The sequence below is a fragment of the Eriocheir sinensis genome, chromosome 22 (genome assembly GCF_024679095.1).
Source record: "Eriocheir sinensis breed Jianghai 21 chromosome 22, ASM2467909v1, whole genome shotgun sequence".
Lineage (NCBI taxonomy): Eukaryota > Metazoa > Arthropoda > Malacostraca > Decapoda > Varunidae > Eriocheir > Eriocheir sinensis.
The window spans coordinates 15,676,310-15,693,809 of record NC_066530.1 but is presented as its reverse complement, the minus strand read 5'-3'; the positions used below and the strand labels follow the sequence as shown (position 1 = coordinate 15,693,809).

Sequence of the window (17,500 nt, the reverse complement as noted above, 5' to 3'; positions counted from 1 at the left end):
TTCCCTTACTTTTATCTTCCTACCTTTCCTCCATTCTTTCTTTCTTCCTTCCTTTCTTCCTTCCTTCCATCCCTCTCTCTCTCTCGTCTGTTTTCCTTCTTTCGTTCTCTTCCTTCTTTCCCATACTTTTTTCTTCCTTCCTTCATTCAATCCCTTCCTTCCTTCATTCATTCCTTCCCTCCCTCTTCTTTCATTTCCTTTCTTCTTTCTTTCGTTACCTTCTTCCTCCTTTCCAATTCCTTAAAAGGCAATTCCAACTCCTCCCTTCCTCCTTATCCCTCCATCAATCCTTCTTTTTCTCTCCCTCCCTCCCTCTCTCTTTATCCCTCCAACCATCTCTTTCTTCCTTCCTCCTCTTTTTCTCTCCCTCCTTCTTATTCCTCCATCCATCTTTTCTCAGGTAAGTTTCAACAGGTAATTTTAAGCTCGTCTTCTTAAGTGTTTGTGTATATACTGACACACACACACACACACACACACACCACCTTCTTTTTTTTCTTCTGTTTTCTCATTTTTCTTCTAATTCTTCTTCTTTTCCTCCTCCTCCTCTTAAACATCATCTCTTGTACACACACACACACACACACACACACACACACACACACACACACACACACACACACACACACACGTACATGGCTTCAATTAAAAACACACAAAAAACACACACAAAAAACAAATCGACACGTCCTCATATTAGAGAGAGAGAGAGAGAGAGAGAGAGAGAGAGAGAGAGAGAGAGAGAGAGAGATACTGGTACCCCCACTCACTCACTCATTTACATACAGACACGGATGAATGTATGAATAATTTATGAGTGAATCTTGGTGAGTGCACTTCATGACACAGAGAGAGAGAGAGAGAGAGAGAGAGAGAGAGAGAGAGAGAGAGAGAGAGAGAGAGAGAGAGAGAGAGAGAGAGAATATCAAAAGTAGCAGCGAGGAAAAAAATAATATTAGTAGTAGTAGTAGTAGTAGTAGCAGTAGTAGTAGTAGTAATGTTTTTGTTGTTATAGTACAAGTAGTAGTAGAAGTAGTAGTAGTAGTAGTAGTAGTAGTAGTAGTAGTAGAAGTTGTAGTAGTAGTAGAAGTAGTAATAGTAGAAGTAGTAGTAGTAGTAGAAGTAGTAGTAGTAGTAGAAGTAGTAGTAGTAGTAGTAGTAGTAGTAGTTGTAGTAGCAGTAGCAGAGTAGCAAAAGTAACCTTCACCTATCTGATATATGCACACGCCACACGCCATCTTAGTACACACGCACACGCACACGCACACACACACACACACACACACACGCACGGTAGCAAGGGTAAGAAAGTCGATAAGGAGTAGAAATAACCAAGAAAAATGTTTGGCGAAAATATGGATGAAAAAAATAGATAAGATAGATAGATAGATAGTTAGACAGGTGACTCACGCATACTAAAAGACAGACAGACAGACAGACAGATCGTAGAAAAGAGAAAGGAAAATTAAACAAAGAGAAAAGGGAAGAAAGGGAGAAAGAAAGAAGGTAAAAAAGGAAGAAAAGAAAGAAAAGATAAAGGAAAATATTGTTCAGCTTATCTTAGAAGAAAAATAATCTCCAAAAAATAACGAAGAAAATAACAAATAACGTGACAAATTGAGATAACAAACGAGAAAGCAATAAAACATGTACTCTCTCTCTCTCTCTCTCTCTCTCTCTCTCTCTCTCTCTCTCCCTGCAGGCTAATAAGCTATGCATGTATGTATGTATGTATGTATATATGTGTGCGAATACGTATTTATGTATAACCAAACCAGCTGTGTGTGTGTGTGTGTGTGTGTGTGTGTGTGTGTGTGTGTGTGTGTGTGTGTGTGTGTGCGTGCGTGTGTGCGTGCGCTGGATCGATACAAGGTTAGGGAGGGAGTGGCAGTCGTTGTGAATGAGTCAGAGAGAGAGAGAGAGAGAGAGAGAGAGAGAGAGAGAGAGAGGGTATAATCATTACCACAACGTCTATTATTACTACCACTACCACTACCACCACCACCACTACCACCACCACTACTACTACCACTACTACTACTACTACTACTACGACTACTACTACAGGAATAGATTACTGGATTTCTTGGTAGACCAATTTGTACCATGAAGGAAGGAAGGAAGGAAGGAAGGAGGAAAGAAGGGAGAGGAGGAGGAAAAGAGGAAGATAAAAAAAGAAAAATCTAGTCGGCGCCAGCTAGACTCTCTCTCTCTCTCTCTCTCTCTCTCTCTCTCTCTCTCTTGATCAATACAGACCAACACCTTCGCAAAACCTTCACAGCCAGACCTACTCTCTTCCTTCCTTTACTTCTTCCTTCTTTTCCTCCTTCCTTCCTTCATTTCTTCCCTTTTTTCACCTTCTTTCCTTCTCTCTCTCCTTCTTCACTTCATCTCTCGCTTTTTCCTTCTAATTCCGGTTTCTTCTTCCTCCTCCTCCTCCTCCTCCTTGATCATCATTTTCATAAGTATCCTTCTGGCCTCGCCCACACGCTTACACACACACACACACACACACACACACACACACACACGTCTCTGCTTCTATTCTCTCCTTCAAAACGAGACTAAAAATACATCGTAAGACAGAGAGAGAGAGAGAGAGAGAGAGAGAGAGAGAGAGAGAGAGAGAGAGAGAGAGAGAGAGAGAGAGAGAGAGTTAATACCACATGCGACTCAACACATGGAAAAAAATTGCTAGAAAACTGCATTAAGAAAAACCAACCAACAGACTTAAGCAAGCTAGAAAGAAACTCCAAAACCTTCATTCTTTTTCTTTTATTTTCGCCCGTAAGAGAGGATTGAGGAGCTTATGTCAAGGCGAGTGAAAGCTTTGGCGGAGGTGGCGAGTATAAAGCCATGGATGGTGAGGTAAGGTGGGGTTGAGTGTACAGGAGCTGCCTTGTATAGACCAACCGGCCTCTTGCAGACTCCTTACGTTCTTATGTTATGTCTGTCGGTGAGTAAATGAAACGTGACAAGATGTTTCCATAGAGTTTTCAGGAACGAACTGAGTTTAGGTTTGAGGCGACTGCAGGTTTGTATTTTTGCGGGTTGACTGAAAATGACATACAGTGACAGAGTGAAAAATGAATGTCCGGTGGCGAGTAAATGAAACGTGGCAAAATGTATCCGTAGAGTTTTCAGGGAAGGAGTGAGCTTGAGTTGGCTGCAGTTTTTAGTTGTTTAAAGTTGAGTGAGAGATATACAGTGACTAGGAGTGTAACATGGATGTCTGGCAAGTAAATGAAACGCGCCAAGATAGTTCCGTAGAGTTTTTAAGGAGAGTGAGGTTAGGTTTGAGGCAACTGTAAGCTTGTTTTGTTGAGGGTGAACTGAAAATGAAATACAGTAACTAGGAGTGTAATATAGCTGTCTGATGGCAAGTAAATGAAACCCAGCAAGATAGTTCCGTAGAGTTTTTAAGGAGCGTGAGGTTAGGTTTGAGGCAACTGTAAGCTTGTTTTGTTGAGGGTGAACTGAAAATGATATACAGTGACTAGTTTGTTGGTGAGTAAATGAAACCCAGCAAGATAGTTCCGTAGAGTTTTTAAGGAGCGTGAGGTTAGGTTTGAGGCAACTGTAAGCTTGTTTTGTTTAGAGTGAACTGAAAATGATATACAGTGAGTAGTTTGTTGGCGAGTAAATGAAACTCAGCAAGATAGTTCCGTAGAGTTTTCAGGGAGTGAGGTTAGGTTTGAGGCAACTGTAAGCTTGTTTTGTTTAGGGTGAACTGAAAATTATATACAGTGACTAATAGGAGTTTCATATGAATGTAACCCGGCAAGATGTTTCCGTAGAGTTTTTGAGGAGGATGTGAGGTTAGGTTTGAGTTGACTATAGGTTTGTTTTTCTTTGGGTTGAGTGAAAATAATCTACAGCGAACAGAAAGAGTGTGATATGAATTTGTGTTTCTGTCTGTCTGCTCTCGTGTCTGCGTGTCTGTCTGCTCTTGTGTCTGTGTCTGTGTTTGTCTGTCTGTCTTGTGTCTGCCAGTCTGTCTGTCTTCTTTGTGTTCCATGGTCTCCACATTCCTCACTCCCCTTTTAAACTGACTCATTCGACTTCCCCACCATTCTCTCTCTCTCTCTCTCTCTCTCTCTCTCTCTCTCTCTCTTACTCTTTTTCTCTCTCCTTTCTTGCTCTTTATCTCTTTCCTTTCCTCATTTGCTTTCTTTCGTTATTTCTTTTTCTCCGTCTCTCATTTCCTTCACTTCTCTCTCTCTCTCTCTCTCCTTTCTTTGTTCACTGTCTCTTTCTCTCCTCTTTTATCTCTTTTCTTTATTTCTAACTTTCTTTCGTTTACTTTACTTCGTTCTTTCTTACTCTCCCTCTCTCTTGCTTCCTATACATATTTGTCTCTCCTTCGGTTACTATGCGTCTTTCTCCCTCTCTCCCTCTTCCCTCCTACTCTCCCTCCCTCACCTCCCATAAAACATTCACACCCACACACACGAAGTCTACTTGCAAATGTCACACCAATGGATGTCAATGAACCTTGCTTGGGAATATCAGTCACTTCATATCCGGCTGAAAAGAACCCTGGCTTAATCCTCTTTGCTAACGGGGGGGTGTATATATGTGGGTCACTGTTAGTATGTGAAATAGTGGTAGTGTTTGTGTATTACTCTGTGAAAGGTAAGCCAGTATGTAGTTCTTGCTGGAGATATGAGTGAATGTGTGTGTGTGTTTTTGTGAGTTAAAATATCGCTTTGGGAATTTGTTGGGTGATGTTAAGTCTGATGTCTGGTGAAGTTTTTGGTTGAGTTTTCTTCTGCGTGTGTGTGTGGAGAGGTGTGAGAAAGGGAAGGAGAGGAAGAGGGTGGAGGAAAAGGAGGTAAGGAGATGAAGAGAGGGAAGGTGAGGATAGGAAGAGTGAGAAGGAAAATGGGAAGGGAATGGGAGTAATACAGGGAAGAGGAGGACGAAAAGGAGGAAAGAAAGAGAAAAGAAAGGAAAATAGAGAAGGAATGAGAGAGGAGTGTCCGTGAGTGTAGACGAGAAAGGGAAAGAGAAGAAGAGAGAAGAGGAAAATGAGGAGGGAAGAGAAATAGAAGGAAGGAAAAGGAGAAAAAAGGAAGGACGAAAGAAAGGAATGAGGGAAAAGGGAGGAGAAAAGGGAGAGGAGTGTATGTGTGTGTAGAGGAGAAAGGGAAAGAGAAGAAGAGAGAAGAGGAAAATGAGAAGGATGGAAGAGGGACAGAAGGAAGGGGAGGAAGAAAGAAGAGAAAGGAAAGAAAGAAAAGAAAGAAAAAGAGAAGGAAATGGAAAGGAAATGTACGAAAAAAAATGGACGAGAGAAGAGGAAAATGAGGAGGGAATAGGGACAGAAGGAAGGGGAGGAAGAAAAGAGGAAAGGAAAGAAAGAAAAGAAAAAGGAAATGAAAAGAAAAGTGAATGTACGTGAATGTGTGTAATGTTTTCCACTTCTTCTCCTAACATTTGCCTCTACTCCACCTCCTCGTACCCCCCCCCCTCCCCCCGATACCCCCACACACACACCTTAAAGGAAGAAATAATATGCTAAGCTGAGGGCCTTGCAAGTGTAATCCCCGCTGAAATTAAATCCACTAATATCCCCGGCCAGAAATAATGAAAGCGTGCGTTAGGGGAAAATAAAAGACATTACTAAGGATCTTGGGGACTAGGGGGAGCTTGCAGGAGAGAATTAGAAGATATGAAACACAGAGAACGAAAATAACAGAGAATAATACAGAGAGCGATAACTACAGAGAATTACAAGATATAAAACAGAGAGAGAGGAAATAACAAAGAATAATACAGAGAATAACAAGATTGGAAAAAGAGAGAACTGAAGTAACAAAAAAATAATACAGAGAGAGATTGCTACAGAGAATTACAAGATAGAAAACGGAGAATAATAGAGAGCGTACTACAGAGAATAACAAGATAGGAAACAGAGAGAAAGAGAGGAAATAACAAAGAATAATACAGAGAATAACAAGATTGGAAAAAGAGAGAGAACTGAAGTAACAAAAAAATAATACAGAGAGATTGCTACAGAGAATTACAAGATAGAAAACGGAGAATAATAGAGAGCGTACTACAGAGAATAACAAGATAGGAAACAGAGAGAAAGAGCGGAGATACAAAGAAAAATAGAGATTATTACAGAGAATTACAAGATATAAAGCAGAGAGAAGGAAAATAACAAAGAATGATACAGAGAGAGATTACTACAGAGAATAACAAGATAGGAAACAGAGAGAAAGAGCTGAAATAACAAAGAAAAATATAGAGAGAGATTACAAAAGAGAATTAGAAGATATAAAACAGAGAGCGAAAATAACAGAGAATAAGAAAGATAGAGCGTACTACAAAGAATAACAAGATAGGAAACAGAGAGAAAGAGCTGAAATAACAAAGAACAAAGAGATTACAACAGAGAATTACAGGATATAAAACAGAGAGAGCGAAAATAACAGAGAATAATAGAAAGCGTAGTACAGAGAATAACAAGATCGGAAACAGAGAGAAAGAGCTGAAATAACAAAGAAAAATATAGAGAGAGATTACAACAGAGAATTACAAGATAGAAAACATAGACATAGAGCGAAAATAACAGAGAATAATAGAAAGCGTAGTACAGAGAATAACAAGATCGGAAACAGAGAAAGAGCTGAAATAACAAAGAAAAATATATAGAGAGATTACAACAGAGAATTACAAGATAGAAAACACAGACAGAAAAATATAGAGAGAGATTACAACAGAGAATTACAGGATATAAAACAGAGAGAGCGAAAATAACAGAGAATAATAGAAAGCGTAGTACAGAGAATAACAAGATCGGAAACAGAGAAAGAGCTGAAATAACAAAGAAAAATATATAGAGAGATTACAACAGAGAATTACAGGATATAAAACAGAGAGAGCGAAAATAACAGAGAATAATAGAAAGCGTAGTACAGAGAATAACAAGATCGGAAACAGAGAGAAAGAGCTGAAATAACAAAGAAAAATATAGAGAGAGATTACAAAAGAGAATTACAAGATAGAAAACATAGACATAGAGCGAAAATAACAGAGAATAATAGAAAGCGTAGTACAGAGAATAACAAGATCGGAAACAGAAAGATAAAGAACTGAAATAACAAAGAATAAAGTAGAGAAAATAATTACAAGAGATCCTACAAGACGAACTACAAGACAGGAAACAGAGAGATAGGACGAAAATAACAAAGAATAACGTAGATGAGAGATGGAAAAAAGAAACTATGTATACTAGGATTAAGTTAGGGTTAGGTTAGGTTAGGTTAGGGTAAGGTAGGTTAGGTTAGGTTAGGTTAGGTTAGGGTAAGGTAAGGTAGGTTAGGTTAGGTTAGGGTAGGTTAGGTTAGGTTAGGTTAGGGTAGGTGAGGTTAGGATAGGTTAGGGTAGGTTTAGGTAGAACAGGTTAGGTTAGGTTAGATTAGGGTAAGATAGGGTAGGTTGGGTTAGGTTAGGGTAAGGTAGGGTAGGTTAGGTTAGGTTAGGTTAAGGCAGGGTAGGTAAGGTTAGGTTAGGATAGGTTAGGTAAGGTTAGAGTAGGTTAGGTTAGTCTAAGGTAAGGTAGGGTAGGGTAGGGCAGGTTAGATTAGGTTAGGGCAGGGTAATATGTGTGTGTGGAGATTGGGGAAATAAGAGGAAAGGAAAGCAAAAGGAAATGGTGGGAAGAGTAAGAGAGGGAAGAGGAGGAGGAGGAAAGGAAGGAGAGAAAAATGGAAAGGGTAGTGTCGGGTAGTGTAGTGTGTAGTGTCGGGTAGTGTAGTGTGTAGTGTCGGGTAGTGTAGTGAAAGGTAGGCTAGTGTAGTCGGGGCGAGTGTATTCCCACGGTGAAAATAACGTCAGCGTAATCCACGGTGAAAATACGAGTCTCTGTAAATCCTTAGCTTTCAAGGGTGAGATACAACCTGTTATGCTCTCTTCTTCTTCTTCCTTTCTTGTCTTTTGTCTATCTCTTTTATCTCTCTCTCTCTCTCTCTCTCTCTCTCTCTCTCTCTCTCTCTCTCTCTCTCTCTCTCTCTCTCTCTCTCTCTCTCTCTCTCCTTTGCAAATATCACCTATTGAAATGTTATGAGGTTAAAAGTAAATATGATATGTGTAAAAGGTTATATACGATTTAATCCAATATCATCTAGTGAATCGCATGTATTTCATATCCGCATACTCTTTCATGTTGTTCTGTACACTTCAAAGAACGATCCTGAACATTGTATTGAAGTTTTTACTCTTCCCCATATCAGATTCCGTGTTGGTTGGTGACTGATCTCGGTGTGTGTGTGAGTGCCCTGATACAGATATATTTCTTTATCGTAAAATATCTAATGAATCAAAGTTGTCTGATACGTAAGACCTGTTCCGTGTTGTTATGTAGACTTTCGATATTGATTTTGGACGTGTTTCGTAACTCTTGAGGTCCTTCATTGTCTTGTATTTGCGTATTTTGTTTAGGAACTTTCAATGGCGAATCGCGTAGCATCACAATAATATACGACACTTCTTGCTCTGTTTCCTTTGTGAATGATCTCGGTGTGTGTGTGGATGCCCAGACACGGATGTATTTCTTTATCGTAAAATATCTAAAGAATCAAAGTTGTCTGATACGTAGGACTTGTTCCATGTTGTTATGTAGATTTTCGATATTGATTTTGGACGTGTACCGTAACTCTTGAGGTCCTTCATTGTCTTGTATTTGCGTATTTTGTTTAGGAACTTTGAATGGTGAATCGCGTAGCATCACAATAATAAACGACACTTCTTGCTCTGTACATTTTCCTTTCGACAAGTTTCAATCTCTCACCAAACCGTAGTCACCAAACTCTACAGTCATAACCCTTCACCCTTTTATTAACATCCAGTATTCGCATGTACTCAGGAACTTTTTAAATGGGAGAGTTACATCATAGGAGAGAGCTAACTTCATATGCCCGGCAAGCCATTAGTTAAGCTACAGAGAGGGAGAAGTTAGCCATGAATGAGGAGGAAGTTAGTCACGCAGAGATGTCATGGAAAGGCTGATGCTACTACGTTTGTGCCTCGACCCTCTTAGTGGTGAGTGAAAGTAAGGGGTTTCGAGAGACAGGAGAGAGAGGAAAGAGGAATTTAGTGAAGTGAAGTTGAGAGCATATTGGAGGGACAGGAGGGAGAAGATGAGGTGAAGTTGGGAGCATATTGGAGGGACAGGAATGAGAAGAGATGAAGTGAAGTTGGGAGCATATTGGAGGGACAGGAGGGAGAAGATGAAGTGAAGTTGGGAGCATATTGGAGGGACAGGAATGAGAAGAGATGAATTGAAGTTGGGAGCATATTGGAGGGACAGGAATGAGAAGAGATGAAGTGAAGTTGGGAGCATATTGGAGGGACAGGAGGGAGAAGAGGAAGTGAAGTTGGGAGCATATTGGAGGGACAGGAGGGAGAAGATGAGGTGAAGTTGGGAGCATATTGGAGGGACAGGAGGGAGAAGAGGAAGTGAAGTTGGGAGCATATTGGAGGGACAGGAGGGAGAAGATGAAGTGAAGTTGGGAGCATATTGGAGGGACAGGAGGGAGAAGATGAGGTGAAGTTGGGAGCATATTGGAGGGACAGAAGGGAGAAGAGGAAGTGAAGTTGGGAGCATATTGGAAGGACAGGAGGGAGAAGAGGGAGTGAAGTTGGGAGTATATTGGAGGGACAGGAGGGAGAAGATGAAGTGAAGTTGGGAGCATATTGGAGGGACAGGAGAGAGACGAGGAGGTGAAGTTGGGAGCATATGCAATGAACAGGAGAGAGAAGAAAGAGGAATTGAAAAGAAGTTGGGAGCATATACGATGGACAGGAGAGAGAAGAGGAAGTGAGGTGAAGTTAGGAGCATATGGGAGGGACAGGAATGAGGATGAAGAGAAAATGTATGTCTTTCTTTCTCCGCTCCTCTGTCTGTCTGTCTGTCTGTGTCCTTCTCTGCCTGCTCACCTGTTTGTCTGTCTAAATATGCCTTTGTTTTACCTGCCTGTCTGTCTGTCTGTGTCTTTCTCTGTCTGTTTACCCGTTTGTCTGTCTAAATATGCCTTTGTTTTATCTGCCTGTCTGTCTGTCTTTTTAAATATGCCTTTCTTTCTTTGTCTCTATATATAAGCCTATGTTTTTCTGTCTCTCTGTCTTCTTGTTTGTAAAGACTATTCTTTCTATCTTTTCTTCCTTTCCTCTTAATTTCTCACTTGCTATCTCCTTCCTTCCTCTTATTTCCTTCCTATCATCATTATCTATCTCATTCTGTCTCTCTCTCTCTCGGCTACATAACCAGAACCTAACCTCACCTTATAAACAAAACCACCACCACCACCACTGACAACAACACCACCACCAGGAACATAATAACACAAGCCTCGCAATCTCGCACGCAAAGAATGTGTTACCAAGTTCAAGGAGACAGCCCAGGGAGCGGACGAGCCTTAGGGTGTCCTGAGGCATAATGTAAACACGGGGCCCTTGAGAGACGGGACCTGATCACCATGACAAAGAGGGTTAAGAAAGAAGGGAGAGAGAGAGAGAGAGGAAGGAGAGGCAAAGAAGGGACGAGATGAGAGAGGGGACGATGATGGGAGGATGGGATGATGTATAAAGAGGAAGAAAAGTGAATAGAGAAAGAATAGGAAGATAAGAAACAAAAAGAAAGAGAGAAGGAAAGGAAGGAAGGAAGAAAAGAAAACAGAGGCAAAGAGGAAAATATGGAAGAAGAAAAATGAGAAAAAAAAATAATAATAATAACAATAATAATAATAATAATAATAATGAGAAAGACGAAAAACAAAGAAACACAAAAGCAAGACATCACGTGTTCTACGCATGTGTGTGTGTGTGTGTGTGTGTGTGTGTGTGTGTGTGTGTGTGTGTGTGTGTGTGTGTGTGTGTAACTTCAATAAGAGAAGCCTAAGAAATTGTCTAGGCACATCCCCTCCCCTCCCCTCCCTTCCCTTCCCTTCCCTCCTCTAACCACGGCAAACTTGGCTTCCCCTTCTCTCTCCCTTCTCTTCCCTTCCCCTCCATTCCCTTCCCTTCCCTCCCTTCTCTGACCACAGCAAACTTGGCTTCCCCTTCTCTCTCTCCCTCCCTATCCTTCCATTCCTTGCCTTCCTTCCCTCATTCTTATCATATTTTCCTTCTTCCTCCCCTCATTCCATTCTTCCTATCTCCCTTTCTTTCTCTCTCTCTCTCTCTCTCTCTCTCTCTCTCTCTCTCCCTTGCTCACAATGCGGAAAAACTGTCTATGTTATATTGTGATTGCGTTGTGTGTGTGTGTGTGTGTGTGTGTGTGTGTGTGTGTTGCCTGGATATCTTCTTGTTGACTCACTGGCTGACTGTTTGACTGACTGACTGATTGACTGAATATTTGACCAACTTCCATCTCGCTCTTTTTCCTTCCTCCCTCTCTCCCTCCCTTCCTTCTTTCCTTCCTTCCTTCATGCATTCATTTATTCCTCCCTTCCTGTGCGTCTATTTGCCAGCCTGAATACGTGAGAGAGAGAGAGAGAGAGAGAGAGAGAGAGAGAGAGAGAGAGAGAGAGAGAGAGAGAGAGAGAGAGAGAGAGAGAGAGATATTGAGTGAGTGAGTGACAGACAGCTCGCTAATTCATGTTACCTTGGGACTGAAATATGAAAAGGGAAGGGAAGGGAAGGGAAGGGAGAGGAATGGAAGGGAAGGGAAGGGAAAGGAAGGAGAGGGAAGGGAAGGATATGAGAGAGGGAGGAAGGGATATATACGAGAAGGGAGAGGAAGGGACGATAAGGGAAGGAAGAGGAAAGGAAGGATAAAGAAGAGAAGGGAAGGGAAGGGAGAGAATAGAATAGAAAAAGAATGAAAGTGAAGGAATGCGAAGGGAAATAGAAGGGAAGAGAAAGAAAATGGAAAGGAACGTGGATAGAGAAGGGAAGAAAATGAAAGGAAATGGACACAAGTAAATGGAAAGAAAGGGAAGAGTAAGGCAAAAGAAGGGAAAGAAAGAGAAGAATAGAGAGAGGAAGGAAAGGGAAGGGAAGGGAAGGAAGAGGAAGGGAAGAGAAAGAAAGCGAAGGGAAGGGGAAGAGAAGAGAAGGTAAGGTAAGGGAAGGGAAGGGAAGAGAAAGAAGGGGAAGGGAAGAGAAGAGAAGGGAGAGGAAGGGAAGGGAAGGGAAGGAAAGGGAGCTGGCTTAATCTTTCTTTATATTATCGAAATGAATTACTTCTCGGAAAATATTTGTTGAGTGGAGAATGTGATATCCTCCTCCTTCTCCTCCTCTTCCTCCTACTCCTCCTCCTCCTCCTCCTCCTCCTCCTCCTCCTCTTCCTCCTACTCGTCTTCCACTCGTTCTCCTTATTTCTTTATCCTCGTACAAGTTTTCCTCCTCCTCTTCCTCCTCCTCCTCCTCCTCCTCTCCTTCTTCCTCTTCTTCCTGATCCTCCTTTACACAACTTCTTTATCCTTTTCCTCATTTATCTTCCTTTCTCCCTCCTTCTTTAAATCCTCTTTGTTCTTCCTCTCCTCGTTAACCTTTCCTCCTCCTCCTCTTCCTCCTCCTCCTCTTCCTCTTTCTTCATGATTTTTCTTTTCCTACTTCAGCTTCTCTTTCAACCAGTCTTCCTTTCCCTCCTCCTCCTCCTCCTCCTCCTTCTCCTCCTCCTCTTTCTCTTCCTTTCGATTTCGCAATGTGGGAAAACCAGGACAATAGAGAGAGAGAGAGAGAGAGAGAGAGAGAGAGAGAGAGAGAGAGAGAGAGAGAGAATCATGCAGACATATGATACCTGGCAATTAACTTCCTTTGACGTGTGTATGTACGTATGTATGTGTGTGCGTGTGTGTGTATGTACGTGTGTCGCCAATACTACTGTCCTTTTAACAGCCAAAACACTGATGATGATTGGTTATTGCGTGGAGTGTGTGTGTGTGTGTGTGTGTGTGTGTGTGTGTGTGTGTGTGTGTGTGTGTGTGTGTGTGTGCGTTTAATTAGCAGTGGGCAGGTAAGTTGAGTGTTTGAAAGGCAGGCAATTGGCGGCTCAAACACACACACACACACACACACACACACACACACACACACACACACACACACACACACACACACACACACTCGTATTGTTTTTGTTCCTGGTTCTGTTTGCTCTCTCTCTCTCGCTCTCTCTCAAAAGAAAAGGAGAGTAAGGTAGGAATTAAGGAAGGATGATTACAAGGGAGAAGGGAGAGAAGCGAATGAAAGACGGGAGGAAGGGAGAGAAGGAAGGGAGGGGAGGGAGGGAGGGAAGATATGGAGAGATAATTATAAGCATAGCAGGTTAGAGGGAGAGAGTAATGAAGAAAGGAAGGGAGGGAGGGAGAGGAAGGGAGGAGAAGGAGGAGGAGGAGGGGGATGGACTGAGATAGGAAAAGGTAGGAAGGAAGGAAGGAAGGAAGGAATAATCGTAGAAAAGGGTAGATAAGGAAGGAAGGAAGGAAGGAAAGAAGGAAGGAAGGAAGGAAGAAAGAGATAATCGTAGAAAAGGGTGGATACGGAGGAAGGGAAGGAAGGAAGGAAGGAGGAATAGAAGAAAGAAAGAGGAGGGAGAAAGGAAGAAAGGAGGAGGAATGAGAGAAGAAAGGAAGGGATAAAATGAAAGAAGATAGGGACATACGAATAAAGGAGGTAGATAGAAAGGAAATAATGATGACAGGAAGAAATAGGAAGGGAGACAGACGAAAAGGGAGAGACTGAAAAGGAAGGGAGGAAGGGACAAAGATAGAAAGAGGGAGATGAAGGGAGAGGAAAGGAAGGGAAGATCGTAGGAATTATTATTTGACTAGGGAGGAGAGGGAGGGAAGGGAGAGAAGGTGGAGGAAAGGGAGAAGGGACATACGAATAAAGGAGGTGAATAGGGAGGAAATAATGAAGAAAGGAAGAGATAGGAAGGGAGAAAGATAAAGGGAGATTGAAAGGAAGGGATAAAGATGGGAAGGGAGGGAGAGGAAGGGAGAGGAAAGGAAGGGAAGATCGTAGGAATTATTATTAGAGTAGGGAGGAGAGGGAGGGAAGGGAGAGAAGGAGGTGGAGGAAAGGGAGAAGGGAGGGAGGGAAAGGGCAGTCTCCTCTCGTCCTAACCAGTTATGTAAAGGGCGACTCACTACTACTACTACTACTACTACTACTACTACTTCTACTACTACTACTACTACTACTATCAAGCACCGTTGCAAATTATCGTACTCAACATTGTATTTCTCATTTTTAGGCCACCCAGACTCCCGTACCTTCACAATCAACGATAGTCTATTCAAGTTATCGTTGAAACTGTTAAATATTGATGGGTATCGTTCTTTTGCAATAGTTATCGGTGAGAAAATGGGAAAATACGATCCGCTGAGTACGATATTTTGACAACGCTGCTACGATGCCCTTCCTTCCTTCCCCTCCATTCACAAACAACGATAGTCTGTTAAAGTTATCGTTGAAACTGTTAAATATTGATGGGTATCGTTCTTTTTTGCAATAGTTATCGGTGGGAGACTGGGAAAGTACAATGCGCTAAGTACGATAATTTGACAACGCTGCTACGATGCTCTTCCTTCCTTCCCCTCCATTCAGTGAGATTCATAGCATCGCCGGTTACAATATTTATCACTGGCTAACCTTTTGACGTCACAGGAGCGAAAATAACTCCCGCGTGACCGAACGAAACCAGAAAAAAAAGGAAATGGAAGGGGAGGCGAAAATTCGATCAGTGACGCTTAAGATTCTGAAATGTTATCCTTGATGGTTCAATATAACTGTTTTGATTTCGTGTTGTAGCGAAAGGCATAGACGAAGAAGGCGTTTGGTGTAGTATGATGCCCCGTTGCAAAGACTGACAAAGAAAAGCTCATCTATGTCACGAAGTTAAACCTACAGAGAATACATATTGAGGGAGGAATTCGTGCGTTTGATGTAGTTATGATGCCCCGTTGCAAAGACTGACAAAGAAAAGCTCATCTATGTCACGACGTTAAACCTACAGAGAATACATATTGAGGGAGGAATTCGTGCGTTTGATGTAGTTATGATGCCCCCGTTGCAAAGACTGACAAAGAAAAGCTCATCTATGTCACGAAGTTAAACCTACAGAGAATACATATTGAGGGAGGAATTCGTGTGTTTGATGTAGTTATGATGCCCCGTTGCAATGACTGACAAGGAAAAGCTCATCTATGTCACGAAGTTAAACCTACAGAGAATACATATTGAGGGAGGAATTCGTGTGTTTGATGTAGTTATGATGCCCCGTTGCAAAGACTGACAAGGAAAAGCTCATCTATGTCACGAAGTTAAACCTACAGAGAATACATATTGAGGGAGGAATTCGTGTTTGATTTAGTTATGATGCCCCGTTGCAATGACTGACAAGGAAAAGCTCATCTATGTCACGAAGTTAAACCTATAAAGAATACATATTGAGGGAGGAATTCGTGCGTTTGATGTAGTAATGATGCCCCGTTGCAATGACTGACAAGGAAAAGCTCATCTATGTCACGAAGTTAAACCTATAAAGAATACATATTGAGGGAGGAATTCGTGTGTTTGATGTATATGATGCCCCGTTGCAAAGACTGACAAAGAAAAGCTCATCTATGTCACGACGTTAACCCTACAGAGAATACATATTGAGGGAGGAATTCGTGCGTTTGATGTAGTTATGATGCCCCGTTGCAAAGACTGTCAAGGAAAGGCTCATCTATGTCACGAAGTTAAACCTACTGAGAATACATATTGAGGGAGGAATTCGTGTGTTTGATGTAGTTATGATGCCCCGTTGCAAAGACTGACAAAGAAAAGCTCATCTATGTCACGAAGTTAAACCTATAAAGAATACATATTGAGGGAGGAATTCGTGCTGTTATACATATATTCATAGATACAGTCACATACATATACATATACACAGGTAGATAACTTTCTTTATAAATTGACCTCTCTTTCGGCCACCTCTTTGGATTCTTTTTGTGAGCAGCGAGTAGCGGGCTTTTTTTTTAATTTTTTTATTATTGTTTACTTTTTTTGTGCCCTTGAGCTGTCTCCTTTGTTGTAAAAAAAAAAGGTGTGAAGAGTGAGAGGTAGCTTGGATTTCTGACACAAAAATCTTAAAAAAACGCGTAAACTGAATTCGCGACGCGTCTAAACATAGTCACGTGACCACCACTACCACCACAAAGAATACATTAACATTCATGGTGTTTAGATTATGTTATTGTAAGGAAAAACATGTAAAATATACCGTAACGGGGACTTGTTTTAGGTTGTTTACATTTCAATATTCCAAAAACCGCATGAACTGAATTCGCATAAATTGAACGGTACCTTTATTGGAAGCCTAAAAATAAAAACGTGAAAATTAAGCAACGCGGATTTTTTTCCTTCATTGCAATATTAAAAACAGCGTGTAAAACAAATATTAAAATGGATTATTAACACTACAATCTTAAAAAAAAGCATAAACTGAACTCTCAAAAAATGAACACTGCCTTCCTTTACACAACCACAACCACCACAAACAACAACACCAACAGCAACAAACAGACGGTCTAATACTCACTGGTCGTCTTGCCGCCCATCTCTATGATACACTTGCTCTCCCGCACGATCTCGCGGTTGTTGAACGGGCGAACCCGCACCGCGACCTTGACTGAAGACATGTTGGCGGCTCTGCGGAGGAAAGAGACAACGAGGTGAGTGAGGATGAGGAGAGAAGGGACACAATACACGATACATACATTGAGATACGATACAAGGGGATACATATTATAGAACGTATTGATAGAACTGTAAAGGGAAAAGAAGACATGTTTGAGACTTTGTGAAGGGAAGACGAGACGAGATGAGTGAGGAAGAGGAGAGAAGGGACACAATTCACGATACATACATTGAGATACGATACATGAGGATACATATTATAGAACGTTTTGATAGAACTGTAAAGGGAAAAGAAGACATGTTTGAGACTTTGTGAAGGGAAGAGAAGACAAGATGAGTATTGAAAACAAACAAAAAAGGCAGAAAAGAAGATAAAGAAAAAGAAGGAGTATTAACAGCAAAAAAAAGAAATGAAGGGGAGGAAAAAAAAACAGGTCAACAAAAAGAGCAACAACAACAAGTAGAGAAATAGGAGAGACACTGAAGATAAGGAGATAAAGAAAACGAGAGAAAGGAATAAGATGAAATAACAACAAGAAGAGTGAAAGAGAGGAAGAGGAAGGAGAGGAAAAGGAGGATAATAAAGGAGAGAGAAAAATACAAATAGGAAAAAAAGAAGAGATGAAGAAGGAGAAAGAGGAAAGTAGAATAAAGAATAGGAAAAGAGCAAAATAGGTGAATAAAGGGAGGAAAGAAAGGGGGAGAAAGGAAGGAGCAAAAGGCAAAACAATGTAGAGAAATAAAAAGGAAAGAAAAAGATGGATATTGGAGAGAAAAAAAAAACAGGAATAGTAGTTGTAGTAGTAGTAGTAGTAGTAGTAGTAGTAGTTTAGTGTGTACATGTATGAATGAATAT

The 17,500-nt window shown here is 41.2% G+C and overlaps 1 protein-coding gene across 10 annotated transcripts in view; it reads right to left on the bottom strand.

Moving 5' to 3' along the window:
• LOC127002141 (kinesin-like protein unc-104) overlaps nucleotides 1–17,500 on the bottom strand; it is a 130,376-nt gene that overhangs the window by 81,550 nt on the left and 31,326 nt on the right. For all 10 annotated transcript variants that reach the window (XM_050867749.1, XM_050867751.1, XM_050867752.1 and 7 more), the window contains one exon: nucleotides 16,547–16,656. In XM_050867749.1, the coding sequence (XP_050723706.1) occupies nucleotides 16,547–16,646 (100 nt within the window). In that variant the 5' untranslated portion in view covers nucleotides 16,647–16,656. The remainder of the gene's footprint in view (nucleotides 1–16,546; nucleotides 16,657–17,500) is intronic.